Source organism: Rhipicephalus microplus, chromosome 6 (assembly GCF_043290135.1).
Source record: "Rhipicephalus microplus isolate Deutch F79 chromosome 6, USDA_Rmic, whole genome shotgun sequence".
In the NCBI taxonomy this organism is placed as follows: Eukaryota; Metazoa; Arthropoda; class Arachnida; order Ixodida; family Ixodidae; genus Rhipicephalus; species Rhipicephalus microplus.
Window position 1 is genome coordinate 97,378,964 of NC_134705.1, and position 14,786 is coordinate 97,393,749.

At 48.4% G+C, this 14,786-nt stretch overlaps 1 protein-coding gene across 4 annotated transcripts in view; it reads right to left on the reverse strand.

The window, feature by feature from the left end:
- The window catches only part of LOC119168521 (protein-cysteine N-palmitoyltransferase Rasp), a 68,372-nt gene that overhangs the window by 31,110 nt on the left and 22,476 nt on the right, over nt 1-14,786 (reverse strand). For all 4 annotated transcript variants that reach the window (XM_075866249.1, XM_075866248.1, XM_075866250.1 and 1 more), the window contains exon 4: nt 3,590-3,700. In XM_075866249.1, the coding sequence (XP_075722364.1) occupies nt 3,590-3,700 (111 nt within the window). The remainder of the gene's footprint in view (nt 1-3,589; nt 3,701-14,786) is intronic.

The window sequence follows — 14,786 nt, forward strand, 5'->3', positions numbered from 1 at the left end:
GTGTATTTGAAGTGTTTGACCAGGCACAGAAAGAAAACACTTGAAAATGAACTGGCTACTCGTTAGGTCTTCCCTATCTCACCAATGCTGCTATAGGCTAAGCCGGCACACAGAACCAGAAGCCATCCAGTAACTGCGTTCGTAAACAGCGATAGGGTCCTATAACCACGCAACACAGTGGTTCCGCTACAGCCTAACAACCAGTCCTGTGGCATTGAGAATATTCATAAGTGTCTTTGTAGCAATCGTATACAGCGATTGGTCTCCCATTGCTGACGAAATGGCACTTTTGCTTAATCTAGCCACACCGGTTGCTGCCAGCATTGAAGCTAGCATTTTTCGTTGTGACTCTTAAGCTGGGCAATCGCAACATAGATGCCGTTTTACACACTTGGCAACGTTCACAGTTGGGCACGTCCTCTAGGGCTATGAGGTGTGCTAAAGAGTGATTGAAAATATCTCCATATTGTTGCCATCAACAGTAAAGCACAATTGGAATACGAGCAAGTTAGGGATAACAAGAAGATATTCTTTCGCATTTGCTTCTACCGGTAAGCTTAATGCTGGCATAAGATTGCGTTCGGCATATATAGTGGGGTGAAAGCAATATTTTGCAACACGTAACGGGCATCTTGGCAGTGCTATTGAGTTATCACTTTCGGAATGTGGGCTGCTCTGTAATTTCTTGTTCGCGTTGAATTCTCCCTTTATTGTAATTGACCAGGGCAAATATTTTCAAAGATCAAAGAGAAGAAAAAACAGCCTACGAAGGCATTGCTAAATAACTATGGCTATTGATGATTGATTGATATGTGGGGTTTAACGTTCCAAAACCACTCTATGATTATGAGAGACGCCGTAGTGGAGGGCTCCGGAAATTTAGACCACCTGGGGTTCTTTAACGTGCACCCAAATCTGAGCACACGGGCCTACAACATTTCCGCCTCCATCGGAAATGCAGCCGCCGCAGCCGGGATTCGAACCCGCGCCCTGCGGGTCAGCAGCCGAGTGCCTTAGCCACTAGACCACCGCGGCGGGGCTAACTATGGCTATGGAAACATTCAAATAAAAAGACAGAAAAACACCAGGCATGCGTGGAACACGCAGAATTCGCAGCGATAGCAACCTTCACAACGCGTCATTCAGTCCGACCAGAAAAAAGGATTCGCGTAGGAACATAGAACGGCGTTTTCGTAAGGCGGAATTGACAACTTCATAAAAAAGCTTGGTTTTAATATCACTTGGACTCACCTTAGTGCATAATGCGGCCATGACGCTCAATTTTGAATCGTGATCTGTGTTACATGGTTTATTCCATGTGCATTCAGAAATAGGCTGGCAAAAACTTAGAGCACTTTGCCAATCGTTTATTTCACAGTTGAACATTTTTATAGACAAGCGAGTGGCCTGAGAGTAGGACAACACATGCGCACCTATGACTCATAATGTAACTAACGTCTAGATGTGCCAGCATGTGCATTCCGACGAACTATATTTATATTGCGCGTCAGCTGTGCGTCAAATCGAAATACTTCATCTTCAATTCGGCACTAAAATTGAACGGTTTGGGACGACTGCAACCTTGACAGAAAGTGACGGTGCTGATCCTAGCTGCACATAACGCTACAGGTGGCATGGCAAAATGGCAGTTGCCGTCGATAGACTGAATAAAAATCCGGCTACTTCGAGGTCCTGGCTTGCACTGAAATATTCTTTTAAGGCCCGCTTTGAATAATTACGGAGGCATAATGGACCTTCTCCTTCTAGTTTTCACTAAAAACCACAAATTGTTGGGTGACCACGTCATGGCCCCTTTTAGTGGTCGTAAGACAGGCTGATAATGATAAAAATTGAAATGAAACTGGCGTGCTGTTTCAGCGACCGTGTGTCGATACACTGCTATGCTAGAGAGAATGAATTGCATGCCCGGCCACGGAGGCCGTCTTTTTTGTTGGAGTGAATAAAACAAACAAAAAAAAGCAATTGAATATCTCAACGTGGGAGTGGCCCACTGCGCGTTGAGTAGCGCCCTTTGAAAACTAACAATAAAGTTTCGCATCCATTCATCCGATAACCACACCTGTACGTAACAGCTTTCAATGGGTGTTAAAAACCTAATGTGGCTAAATTAACTCCCAGTCCTATTCTGCCAACATTCTCTTAAGCATATCTTGGTGATGACATTCTTGCTACATGTTATCATTTTTTTAGAAAGAAACAAAGAGGATGAATTGTATTGACTTGTTTCGAATATATCGGCTAAACAGTGTACTTTTCAAACGCAGAATTTGTATATGACGGACGTAAATGCACAATCAGAAGCACTCATAAGTAACACTTCAGTAAGATGTAGTAGAAAGCTCAGTATGCAAACAGCCTGGCCATTCACAATATGTTTAATTGAATTGAGTGTATTGAAAACAAAGTTGCGAGGATGACCAGCAAAAAAAAAAAAGCTGCATTGAGCAGAACCTGGCCACCTCACACACTGGGCAGCGCTTCACAGCGGTCAAACTGGAGCACACAATGTTCGAGACGTATGCACTAACCAAAAAAAAAAAGTGCTGTAATGGGGACAAGTCGCTTTCACAAAACAAGAATCTATTTACGTAAAATGGGAGGAATGCTAATTTTCATACTTCCAAACGAAAGAAATGCATATTTCTTGTTTTCTTCTCCGCAAATACGAATTCAAGTTTAGATAGTTTGCGATTTAAGGGAACAGACCAATAACATAAAGCAACAAATTATGGCACTTCGCTTACGAACAGAAATATTGATTCGAAATTCACCAATATGAACTAGTGAGCGACCAATTCAGCAACAAATTGCCTCACTGGCCAATTTGCCATTGTTGTAACCAAGAGGGGAGAAAGTGTTAATCAAGAGACATTCACTGTAATACCATGGCGGGTCTATTGAAGCCTCCAGTTTATTTTGAACATTTTTCTTGCGTTGACTTCAAGAAATTAGAGCTTTTAGCGGATTCATGTTCAAATAATGCTCCTGTTCGAATGAGTCTGCAGAAACTTTACACATTTTTTTGCGTGTGTTGAGAAATGAAGGCTGGATGGTCGCAAACAGCCTTCGCGCGCTTTGAGAATATCCACATGCTTGAAGTGTGTATACGAAATATCACAGCCTCACATATTTTTCTTGCCTGCCGGATAAGCCCGAAACAGCAGCCATCTATGGCGGCGCCACCTTCGTAGGGTTAGGGGTCTTTGTCTTTGGCCTTTAGGATTAGCAACTTTGGCGTTTGCTAACTTCTGAGGCTATGCCTTGTATCGAAGGGGTCGCCTACTGAATGAGTGCAAAATGCCCGTCATCGATGGCGGCGTCACTTACGTAGGGTGAGTTATATTGAGATATAATTACGTTTACGCTTTTTAAAAACTTTTTCACGTTATTTTTGTTGCATAAAAGCTCTAAAAACGTAAAAACTTATTTGAGGGCAACTTTACTTAAGTGGCGCCACCACCGCAGTTGCGACGACGGCCGCTTCCCAGGTGGCCGCCGATAATTCAGCAGGCAAGAGAAATTTAGGAGGCTGTGGTAATATTTAAGGCGAGAAATGTATACTGCTTACCGAAGGTGTGGCGTAGGCTGTCAGCTGGGCTAAGATGGGATGCAGGAGGTACCACTTCCAAGCGGTAACCACCATGTACTTGGTAGTTTGCCATTCCCAGTTTGCAATGTCCTGTGCAGACGAGTATTACAAAGCATAATTGTTCAGGTTTGACATCCCAACACCGCGATATCATGTGAGAAACGTCGTAGTAAAGAGTAACGAAATTTTGACCACTTTATGGTATTTACCGAGCACCCAAGTGTAAAATACGTGCCCCAAACATTTTCGCCTCCATTGAAAAGGTGTCCACCGCGGCCGGAATACGATCACGCGACCTACGGGTCGGCGGTGGAGTACCATATTTACGAAGCCACCATGGCTGGCGCATGTCCGTGTGAAATACGATTCTTCACCACAATAAGTTTGATTAGTATGAAAACCTATGATCACAACACAATCCTGCTTGCCTGAACTATAGTTGGTTGCACACAAAGAAGTAAACTTTTTCTAACCTCCTTGATTGCACAATGAGAGGGTATTGCGAAATCTTGTTTTATTAGATGCGAAGTAGCTATTTGACTAGCCTGTGTAAAGCTGTCCCTCCATCCGCACCACTCCCTTTGCCACAGGTGTTGGAGTGCTGCCAAGTTGCTCACGCCCTCCTAGCAGTGTGCAGTGACGTCTCTCTCTCTCTCGCCAGCTGGATGGATAGATGGATGAAAGGATATGGCTGTACCCTTTAGATCTGGCGGTGGCTAGCGTCACCAAGCCGTAATACTTAATGAACCAAAAACAAGATTTGCTTTTTTCCCTTAAATAGTGAGGTTGAGGATTCATACATTGCAGTGAAGGGTTTAATTTTAACTCGTGCCATGACTTTAGCAACCAATCAGATAACCTCCTTCTAGTTAATTCTACCCGCTTAAAGTCTATTTTGCCCTCCCTGTCCCTAAACCCCAGTGCTTTGAAAAACTGTGCGCCATGATCCTGAACTATAGGGTGAAGCCCTTTACTGAATATTATCAAGTGTTCGGGAGTTTCTTCTTCCTCTCCACACGCACTTGCATACCATGTCTACCCCTTCGTATTTGGCCCGATATGTCTTGGTTCGCAATACTCCCGTCCTGGCCTCAAACAGTAGAGAATTACCCCGAGTATTATCACAAATCCTTTCTTTGGTAATTTTCTGCTTAAAAGTTCGATAGATCTCTAGTGTGAACTTCTTAGTCATGCCAATTCTCCACATATCGGTCTCAGCTTCCTTCACCTTCTTCTTGACCGATAATTCTTTTTGATTTGGCCCCCTGCTGTTTCCCAAGTATTTACCAGTCAATTATCTGGTTCGCTTCCTTCAATTTGTATCGACATTCTTCTTGTACAAGGTGCTGAATACCTTCCTAGCCCAACAGTTTTTCGTTATATTTTCCACAATACCTGGGGCGCTCTCTGCGTCCCGCCTTGTGGCGATGGCAGGGGCGACTTCTACAGGCCCACGTGGTCAAATGTCGGCGCTCTCAAGCTCTTCTGTGGCGCAAGGCTCATGGTCCAACACCAGCCACGGCTCAAGAGATGCTCCTGCTCTCGTACCCATGGACGAAGATGCGACTGCTGGCCCGTCTGGCTGCAGTTCAACATTCGTAAGCTCCGCAAGGAAACGAGGCTCTTGGTGCAGCTCCAGTGAAGACACAGACATCTACTCAGTCGACGGTGACAACTCATCAGATTGCAGCTTTGTGTCTGTGAGGAGTCGGAAGGCCAAAAGGAGGCTCATCAAGACGTCATCACTAGCAAGCACGTCAACCGTGAAGGCAAGGAGTGAACGCTGGCCACATACCATTCTCTTCATGCCTGTGGATCCTTCCATCAGCCTTCGCAAATTGAACAGGCAAGCTATCGCCACTGTTCTTGAGGGAATAGCACAGAATGAAATCAAAGAGGTCCGGCTAAACACACGTAAGAACGCTTTAGCTGTTGACACAACACAGGCAGACACGCTGGAGAAGCTTCGAATGATGACAGAGTTTGGAGATGTCAAAGTACGAGCGGTCGTACCGATGACTGTGACCTGCACTGCAGGTGTCATTTACGACATCGACTTGGCAATCCTAAACACGAATCTACCCATTCTGATAAACCCGGCGTACGAAGAAGTGCTCATTAAGCATATAAGCCGCCTCGGGAACAGCCGCTGCGTTAAGGTAGTCTTTAAGGGTGACTTAATCCCTACGCACGTCAAGATGGGTCATTTCCAGCATGTGGTACGGCAATTTGTCCCAAAGCCGCTTCAGTGCCACAAGTGTTTCAAGATCGGCCATGTCAAGCGCATCTGTGCGAACTCTACCGTATGCCCCCCATGCGCGGAGTCGCACACGGTAGACACCTGTTGTGCAACAACTTATAGGTGCGGCAATTGTCGAGGTACGCATGAAGCAACGTGCAATTGTACAAGACGCTTTTTCTTGGCTATTTTCGCTACAGTTTGCCTGTAATAACCAATACCTGTAGAACCAGCATTCGGACTCTCGAAAGCATCCAGGCTATGGCTCTGCGAGTTTGTGTGGGGCTACCGCGATGTTCATCAACAGCTGAGACAATCGAGATCGCTAATGACTACCCGCTCAAGACGCATATCATATTGGAAGTGCTCAAAGCACATGTGAGGCATCTTACTCACGCCCCTGCCCATCATCTAGCTTCACTGCCAGAAGACCAACCTCATGCCTCATTTTGCCAGACAGTCTTGTCACATCGCACACGCATTCCTACGGGATATACAACACCATCCAGAATTTCAACTCCCCCATGGAGTATGTCTTATGCACATGTTGAACTCACGGTTCCAGGCATAGGGTCAAAAGCCAGGCTCTCGTCTCCAGCGCTAAAGCAGCTTTCTCTTTTCTTGTTATATGAGAAGTACAGTGAGCATACTCATCTATATACTGACACTTCAACTAAAGTGGATGGGTCTGAAGGGTCGGTGATCTTTCCTGCAATAGCGACAACGGGGAAGTTTCGGTTATCCCACCAGACATCATCGATAGATGCGGAACTTGCTACTCTACGTAGCGCAGTTAAAATCATTAAGCACCAAGAAGCCAAGAAATGGAGCGTGTTCACGGACTCTAAGGCAGCACTACAGTGTTTGATATTCGTCTTACGCCGGGGACCTCATGAACAACTAGTGCTGGAAATTAGAGAGCTGCTTCATCACCTGTTCGGCGAAGAACACAGAATCACGTTTCAGTGGCTTCCAAGTCACTGCGGCATATTGGGCAACGAACATGCCGATGCAGCTGCTCGATCAGCACACGAGGATGGTGAAGAAGAATCTATAACATTTTCAAGGACTGATGCTGCAATGACAATCCGAAAAACCACTAATACAGACTTAAAATCCCTGTGGAACACCGAGTGCTTACAGCACACGCGACTGCATAGACTGGACACGTCTCGTGGACTCTCTGGACTCGAGACAACGGTGCTTTGCCGACAATGGCTTGGTGTCGCCTTGACCAAAGCTTTCGCCTTCCGAATCAACATGGAAGACAGTGCTGGTTGCGGTCATTGCGGCAGCGATGAAACTATAGAGCACGTTCTCTGTCACTGCCCTCGTTACAGCGTGCAAAGATTGCAACTAGCTGCTGCGTTAGCTCGCCTAGATGACAGACCTTTGTCTGAACAATCAGTGCTTGAAAGGCGATATGATTTGCGTGCTCACAGAAAATCAGTGAAGGCCTTACTGAACTTTTTGCGTGGCAGTGGCCTATTGTATAGACTATAGCACCCCAGCCCCCCCCCCCTTTTTTTTGCGCGCGTCTATTTCCCTCATCACTTTCTTTCCCATCTTTCTTTCTCATTCCCCCTTCCCCTGTTGCAGGGTAGCAAACCGGATGCTCCATTTTCTGATTAACCTCCCGGCCTTTCCCTCATTTTATTCTCGCTCTCTTCCTAGCCCAACGCTCCTCCCCCATTTCTCTCAATTGCTTCTCAAATTTTATTTTGCTGCTAGCTTCCCTGCTCTCAAATAATGTCCATCCCATATCACCTTATACTCCCGGATTTGGTGTATTTCCGTTAGCTCCCAAGGCAAGCCTACCTATTCCACGTTTCTTAATTTCTAATCTTGCTTGAACTTCTGATCTCATGCACAAGAACGCATTGCTGAACGTCAGACCAGGAACCATGACCCCTTCCCATATTCCTCTCACATCATCATACCTATTATAATTCCACAGTGCTCTGTTTTTTTCATTACCGCTGCATTACTGTTACCTTTAGTCGACACGTATATTTCGTGTTCCCTTAGGTACTCGGCCCCATTGCTTATCCATACGCCCTTATATTTGTATTTATCTATTATCTCTAGCGTGACCTCCTGTATTCTAAGCTCACTACCTTCATTTTCATTAAAAATCATGACTGCTGATTATTCCTTACTGAATCTGAAATCTAACCTATCTCCCTCCTTACCGCAGATGTCCACAAATCCCTGCAAATCTTCCTTGTTGTCGGCCATTAGCACTATATCATCTGCGTACATCAATGCTGGTAGTGCCTGTTCAATGAGTTTTCCTTGTTTGACGAAAGAGAGGCCGAAGCCATGTCCACTTCGCTCTAATTTGGCCTCTAATCCTTGTAGGTACATCATGAATTTATATATTAAGGGTGACAGGGGATACCCATGCCTAAGCCTCCGTTTTACCTCTGCAGGCTTGGATACCTGTTTTTCCCACTTTATAATTACCTTGTTACCTTCATAGATATCCTTTAAAAGATTAGTGACTCCATCTTTGACGCCTAGTGTGTCCAGTATTCCCCACAATTCCTCTTGTACCACGCTATCGTGCGCTCCCTTGATATCCAAAAATGCTAGCCACAGGGGCCTGTGTTCCTTTTCTGCTATTTCGATTCACTGCGCCAGTGAGAACAGATTGTCTTCCAACCTCCTGTGTTTGCGAAACTCATTATGCAGTCCCCCAGCACCCCCTCATCCTCTATCCATGCCTGCAGTCACTCTTTATAATCTGCATCGCCAGCCTGTAGACCACTGATGTTACTGTTATAGGACGGTAGTTAGAGGACGGTTTTTATAGGACGGTGATTGCCACGCGCTTGGTCAGCGTTTCCTAGGTGACTTTGGCTCGGTGCGTCTCAGCTCTCGCCCGCTTCACCCTCTCCACCGTTCGCACCGCTCACGCTCCTCACGTGGGCATCATCTCACCCGCGCCACCTCTCTTCATATGTCAGTGAGAAGAAGCAGTGAGCCAGCGGGTGCGTGTGCTGCGCGTGCCTCGCTAATTTCGCGGCGCAGACGAGAAGACAGAGCGCCGCCGCGGTGGTGTAGTGGCTAAGGTACTCGGCTGCTGACCCGCAGGTCGGGGGTTCGTATCCCGGCTGCAACGGCTGCATTTCCGATTGAGGCGGAAATAATGTAGGCCCGCGTGCTCAGATTTGGGTGCACGTTAAAGAACCCCAGGTGGTCGAAATTTCCGGAGCCCTCCACTACGGCGTCTCTCATAATCATATGGTGGTTTTGGGACGTTAAACCCCACATATAAATCATCGACGAGAGGACAGCGCACCGCTGCTCGCTGCGCGATTGCACTAACGGGCGAGACGCCGTCCCGGCATGCTTCCCGCTAGTGTGCACGTACCTTTCCCTGCTGTCGTCGGCGTTGTGGGGGTTTGCGAAGCCGATCGCGTTCGCGAATGGTGACGTCAACACTCACGAGGTGCGAGTCAGGGAAGCCGAATGCCAGCGATGGCAGTGGAAGACCAGCGAAACTGATGAGGTGCAAATTGAGAACACAGATAACGTTCGACAATACAGATGGTGCGCGGGTAACACCGACGAGACGTGAACCAAGGAAGCCGAGCGCAGGCATCTTCAACGCGTCCTGCCTCCTGTGTCCTTGCGTTTCAAACGTTTACTAGAGTATACGCTACACTGAGTTTCGCTTCAAACCATTAATCCAGCACCCGCGCCGACGCCCGTTTCAACCGGGCCAACGGCATGCGCACCGCTGCTGCTTCGCATTCCATCAGGGCTTCCTTAAGGGAGATGTTTCATAGTTTTTCATAGCGAAATATTGCAGTCGCCCTGGAGACTAGCGAAAAGACATTCTAATCTTCACAAGGCACCTGCTCCATGCAAACCGAAATGCCTCACTGAAGTGATACAATTCCCACGGTTATAACAGGGCAATATATTTACAAAAAAAACCAGGACTGCGCAGAAGGCGCAGCACTGCCACAGCGAAAGCTAGAAGAGTGGCCTTTTAGAGCCTCTTCTTAACACTCATTAGGTAACTGCTGCAAGCACACTTGCTTGATACGCACTACGGCATTATAAATAAAACGTTTTTGGTAGTATTTTTCTTCCTTTTTCTGAGAAGCGTGGTATCCGCTTGACATTTGCAAGAAATTTCGTGCCATTTGTGCATGCAGTGGCTGACGACGATGAGGAATTATGCCAGAAGCGGGTGTACGCCACAGTTAATAGCTGAACAAAAACAAGCTCTTGAAATGCGTTGGAGAATTTGACGGCCCACTCGTTACGCTATTCGCATTGTGCGACAACTGGCTGTTCTTTTGCTGTTTTGAAACGCTTTTTAAGTCGTAATAACCCGATTGTTTTGCCGACATCAAGCCTGCCTAAGGCAAGTTTGCCAACAAGTACCAAGCACCAGTGTGGCTCAGTGGATTACCTTTCGATGGCATCATTATGGCTGCCTTGCACAGTATCTGGCGCTCTAGACTGGCATGATTTCACTCTGACCCTGACAAGAGGCCAGCAAGAGAGAATTTAGAGAAAATATCACAAGGTATCAAGTTGTAAAAGACTATGTCTACTTAGGGCAGGTAATGAACGCGGAGCCATACCACGAGATTGAAGTAACTAGAAGAATAAGAATGGCATGGAGCTCATTTGGCAAGCACTCTCAAAATATGACAGGTAGATTACCACTATTCCTCAAGAGGAAGGTATATAACAGCTGTATCTTGCTGGTACTTAGCTATGGAGCAGAAACCGGGAGACTTACAAAGAGGGTTCAGCTTAAGTTGAGGACGACGCAGCGAGCAATGGAAAGAAAAATGGTAGGTGTAACCTTAAGAGACAAGAAGAGAGCACAGTGAATTAGGGAACAAACGGGGGTTAAGGATATCATAGCTGAAATCAAGAAAAAATGGACATGGGCCGGGCATGTAACGCGTAGACAGGATAACCGCTGGTCATTAAGGGTAACTAACTGCATTCCCAGAGAAGACAAGCGAGTTAGGGGGCGACAGAAGGTTAGGTGGAGAGAAGAGATTAAGAAGTTTGCGGGTATAAATTGGCAGCAGCAAGCACAAGACCGGGTTAACTGGCGGAACATGGGAGAGGCCTTTGTGCTGCAGTGGACGTAGTCAGGCTGATGATGATGATGATGAACACAAGGTTTGTCGAGGTAGTAAGAACAGATGGATGTATACTCTCATGGTTAGAAAGGGTAGAAGCTATATTGACCATGAAGGCATTTTGGCACGTGATGTGTTAAAACAATTCTTGATGGCCGTAGTTAGTTATTGTTATGTTTGCTGTGTATTGTAATATATTTATCTTAGCACCCCGTGGGTGAAGTTCAACCGGAAAGAAAGAAAAAAGTGGTGGGGCTCAGTGGTAAATACTGGGCTTATTAAATATTCGCTTTTCGTTGAGATGATGATGATGGAGAACAAGCCGTCGAAAAGAACGCGTGAACTATCAAGAGAGAAGAAAAAGAAAAAGCGTCCGCCATGAACTGTTCGAACTACTATGTGTAAATAATGTAAATATAGTCTTGTTTCTTCAAATGCCGTGACCAATTATTTCACAGGGCTGGCACCCAGCGCCGGGTTCAAGCCCCACTGTGTCTTGGGTGTTAGCTTTAGGGGCGAAGCTCCTTATAGCGGCACCCGTTCGTCCCTCGTAGTCGTAGTCATAGTCTGTGACCAGTATTACGCTTTGGCCTCTTAGGTGGTGCCGGTAGAATATTTCTCCTGTGCGTTGTTGAATAATAAAAAAAAATTCGCAGCGTGCGCGTTAACTAAAAGCCGAATTCTTCTGTCTCTCATTTCCCATTAGCAGCCAATGGCAAGTTCCAGTAAGAAACGTTAGTAGAAGTAGAAGTGTTAAAAGCCGACTTCTGCTGTCTCTCATTCCCGGTAGCAGCCATTGTTTACCTCCAAGGTGTTGCCTGGTGAGATTTCTCCTGTGCGTGATTAAACAATAATTTTTTTATTCAAAACGCCGTTGAATGATGAAATAAACCAACGAAAGACGCCAGATGTTTTCTAAAAGCAAAACGAAAAGACGCAAGATGTTTGTAAAGCAAGTCAAAAAGCAGACGCTAGCTGCTTAACGAAAGACGCCAGGTGTTTTCTAAAGCCATCGTTTTATAATCAAAACCATATCAATTCAGGTTTTTAGTTGCCGATGCTCGTTGCCGTCGGTGTGTGCTCGTAGGGATAAGGATGCCGAAAGGCGGGCGCACAGGGCAGCGGCGGCGTGCGTTCGCAGACAGGACCCTGAATTGAGAGCACGCGAGGCAGAAGCGCACCAGGAAGCTGCGCGACATAAGATCCTGCTGTACGGGAACAACAAGCCACATCAGCAAGGCAGCGTCGGCAAGATCCCGCCGTACGTGAACAAGAAGCTGCAGCGGCACGTCAGCATCGGCAAGATCCTTCCGTACGGGAACGAGAGGCCACATCAGCAAGGCAGCGTCGGCAAGATCCCGTCGTACGTGAACAAGAAGCTGCTGCGGGACGTCAGCGTCGGTGGGATTCTGCTGTACGGGAACAAGAAGCCACATCAGCAAGGCAGCGTCGGCAAGATCCCGCCGTACGTGAACAAGAAGCTGCAGCGGAACGTCAGCGTCGGTGAGATTCTGCTGTAGGAGAACAAGAAGCCACATCAACAAGGCAGCGTCGGCAATATCCCGCCGTACGTATACAAGCTGCAGTGGCACGTCAGCGTCGGTGAGATTCTGCTGTACGGGAACAAGAAGCCACATCAACAAGGCAGCGTCGGCAAGATCCCGCCGTACGTGAACAAGAAGCTGCAGCGGCACGTCAGCGTCGGCAAGATACTTCCGTACGGGAACGAGAGGCCACATCAACAAGGCAGCGTCGGCAAGATCCCGCCGTACGTGAACAAGAAGCTGCAGCGGCACGTCAGAATCGGCAAGATCCTTCCGTACGGGAACGAGAGGCCACATCAGCAAGGCAGTGTCGGCAAGATCCCGCCGTACGTGTACAAGAAGCTGCAGTGGCACGTCAGCGTCGGTGAGATTCTGCTGTACGAGAACAAGAAGCCACATCAACAAGGCAGCGTCGGCAAGATCCTGCCATACGTGTACAAGAAGCTGCAGTGGAACGTCAGCGTCGGCAAGATCCTGCTGTACGGGAACAAGAAGCCACACCAACACGGCAACGTCGGCAATATCCCGCCGTACGTGTACAAGAAGCTGCAGTGGCACGTCAGCGTCGGCAAGATCCTGCTGTACGGGAACAAGAAGCCACATCAACAAGGCAACGTCGGCAAGATCCCGCCGTACGGGAACAAGAAGCTGCAGCGGAACGTCAGCGTCGGTGAGATTTTGCTGCACGGGAACAAGAAGCCACATCAACAAGGCAGTGTCGGCAAGATCCCGCCGTACGTGTACAAGAAGCTGCAGTGGCACGTCAGCGTCGGTGAGATTCTGCTGTACGGGAACAAGAAGCCACATCAACAAGGCAGCGTCGGCAAGATCCCGCCGTACGTGAACAAGAAGCTGCAGTGGCACGTCAGCATCGGCAAGATCCTTCCGTACGGGAACGAGAGGCCACATCAGCAAGGCAGCGTCGGCAAAATACCGCCGTACGTTAACAAGAAGCTGCAGCGGAATGTCAGCGTCGGTGAGATTCTGTTGTACGGGAACAAGAAGCCACATCAACAAGGCAGCGTCGGCAAAATCCCGCCGTACGTGAGCAAGAAGTTGCAGCGGCACGTCAGCGCCGCCAAGATCCTTCCGTACGGGAACGAGAGGCCACATCAGCAAGACAGCGTCGGCAAGATCCCGCCGTACGTGTACAAGAAGCTGCAGTGGCACGTCAGCGTCGGCAAGATCCTTCTGTACGGGAACGAAAGGCCGAGGTGGTGGTGGTGGTAAAAAACATTTATTTCAGAAAAAGTCTACTAGAGAGTGCCGACGTGGCCCATTGGCGTGCTAGAGTGGCAAGACCCTATTCCGGGACGCCAGTGGAGCTGGAAGCTGCCCGTGCGCGCTCCACCAAGGAGCGTTGTGCAGCCAAGGTAGAGCAGCCGAGCAGGTGCTCCTCCTAAGCCTCTCTAGTTGGGATAGGAAAAGGGGATGAGAAAGGGACGGGATTAACTGGGCATGATGCTACGACGTGATATGTGTCGGCGAGGACATGACAGGTCGAGCAGGCGCCATTGATTTCCGGCAAAAAGTGCCTGGCGACCGCCGGACTGATAAAGGTGTTCGTCTGCAGGCGGCGTAGCAGTCGTTCGTCCGCTTTCTCCAAGCCGCGTGCGGGGTCCGGGTAGAGGCGGCGCGAAGCCCGGTAATAAGCCAAAATTTCGCGAAAGCGCGTCAGGTTGGTATTGCCAGATTGCGTCTCGGGACATGGAGGGGCAACGGCCCGGACAGGAGAAGCGCGGGCAGCGGCATTTGCCGCCTCGTTGCTGGGCAGGCCCGAGTGGCCTGGGGTCCAGACTATACGAATGGGATGAGGGTTAAAGCGCCAAGAGGCTGCCTGTAGTAGGCTAGCCGCCAGCGGGGCAATGAAACCCTGAAGGTACTGAGAACAGGCCGAGCATGAGTCCGTCAGGATGGTGCGTGAGGCAGGGTGAGAGGCGGCCAAGGCTATGGCAACCTCTTCAGCGTGCGTTACTGTGTCTGCTCGAAAGGAGAGGCCATCTACGTGTTTGCCCTCTGTAATCACCGCAGCCGTGAAGTGACCCGAGGAGGAGGGACCCGAGACGTCCACGTAGAAAACACCAGGACGATCGGAGTGTCGCGTATGAAGGGCCGCGGCGCGTGCTAGTCTACGGCCAGGATGGAGGTCGGGGTTGATATTACGGGGTAGAGGTTCCACCCATAGCTTTTGACGCCAGTGCTCTGGTACCGGCTGCAGAGGGTCTTGGTCAGATATCGGGTTAAGGCCAAGTCTGTGTAGAAGACGGTGCCCT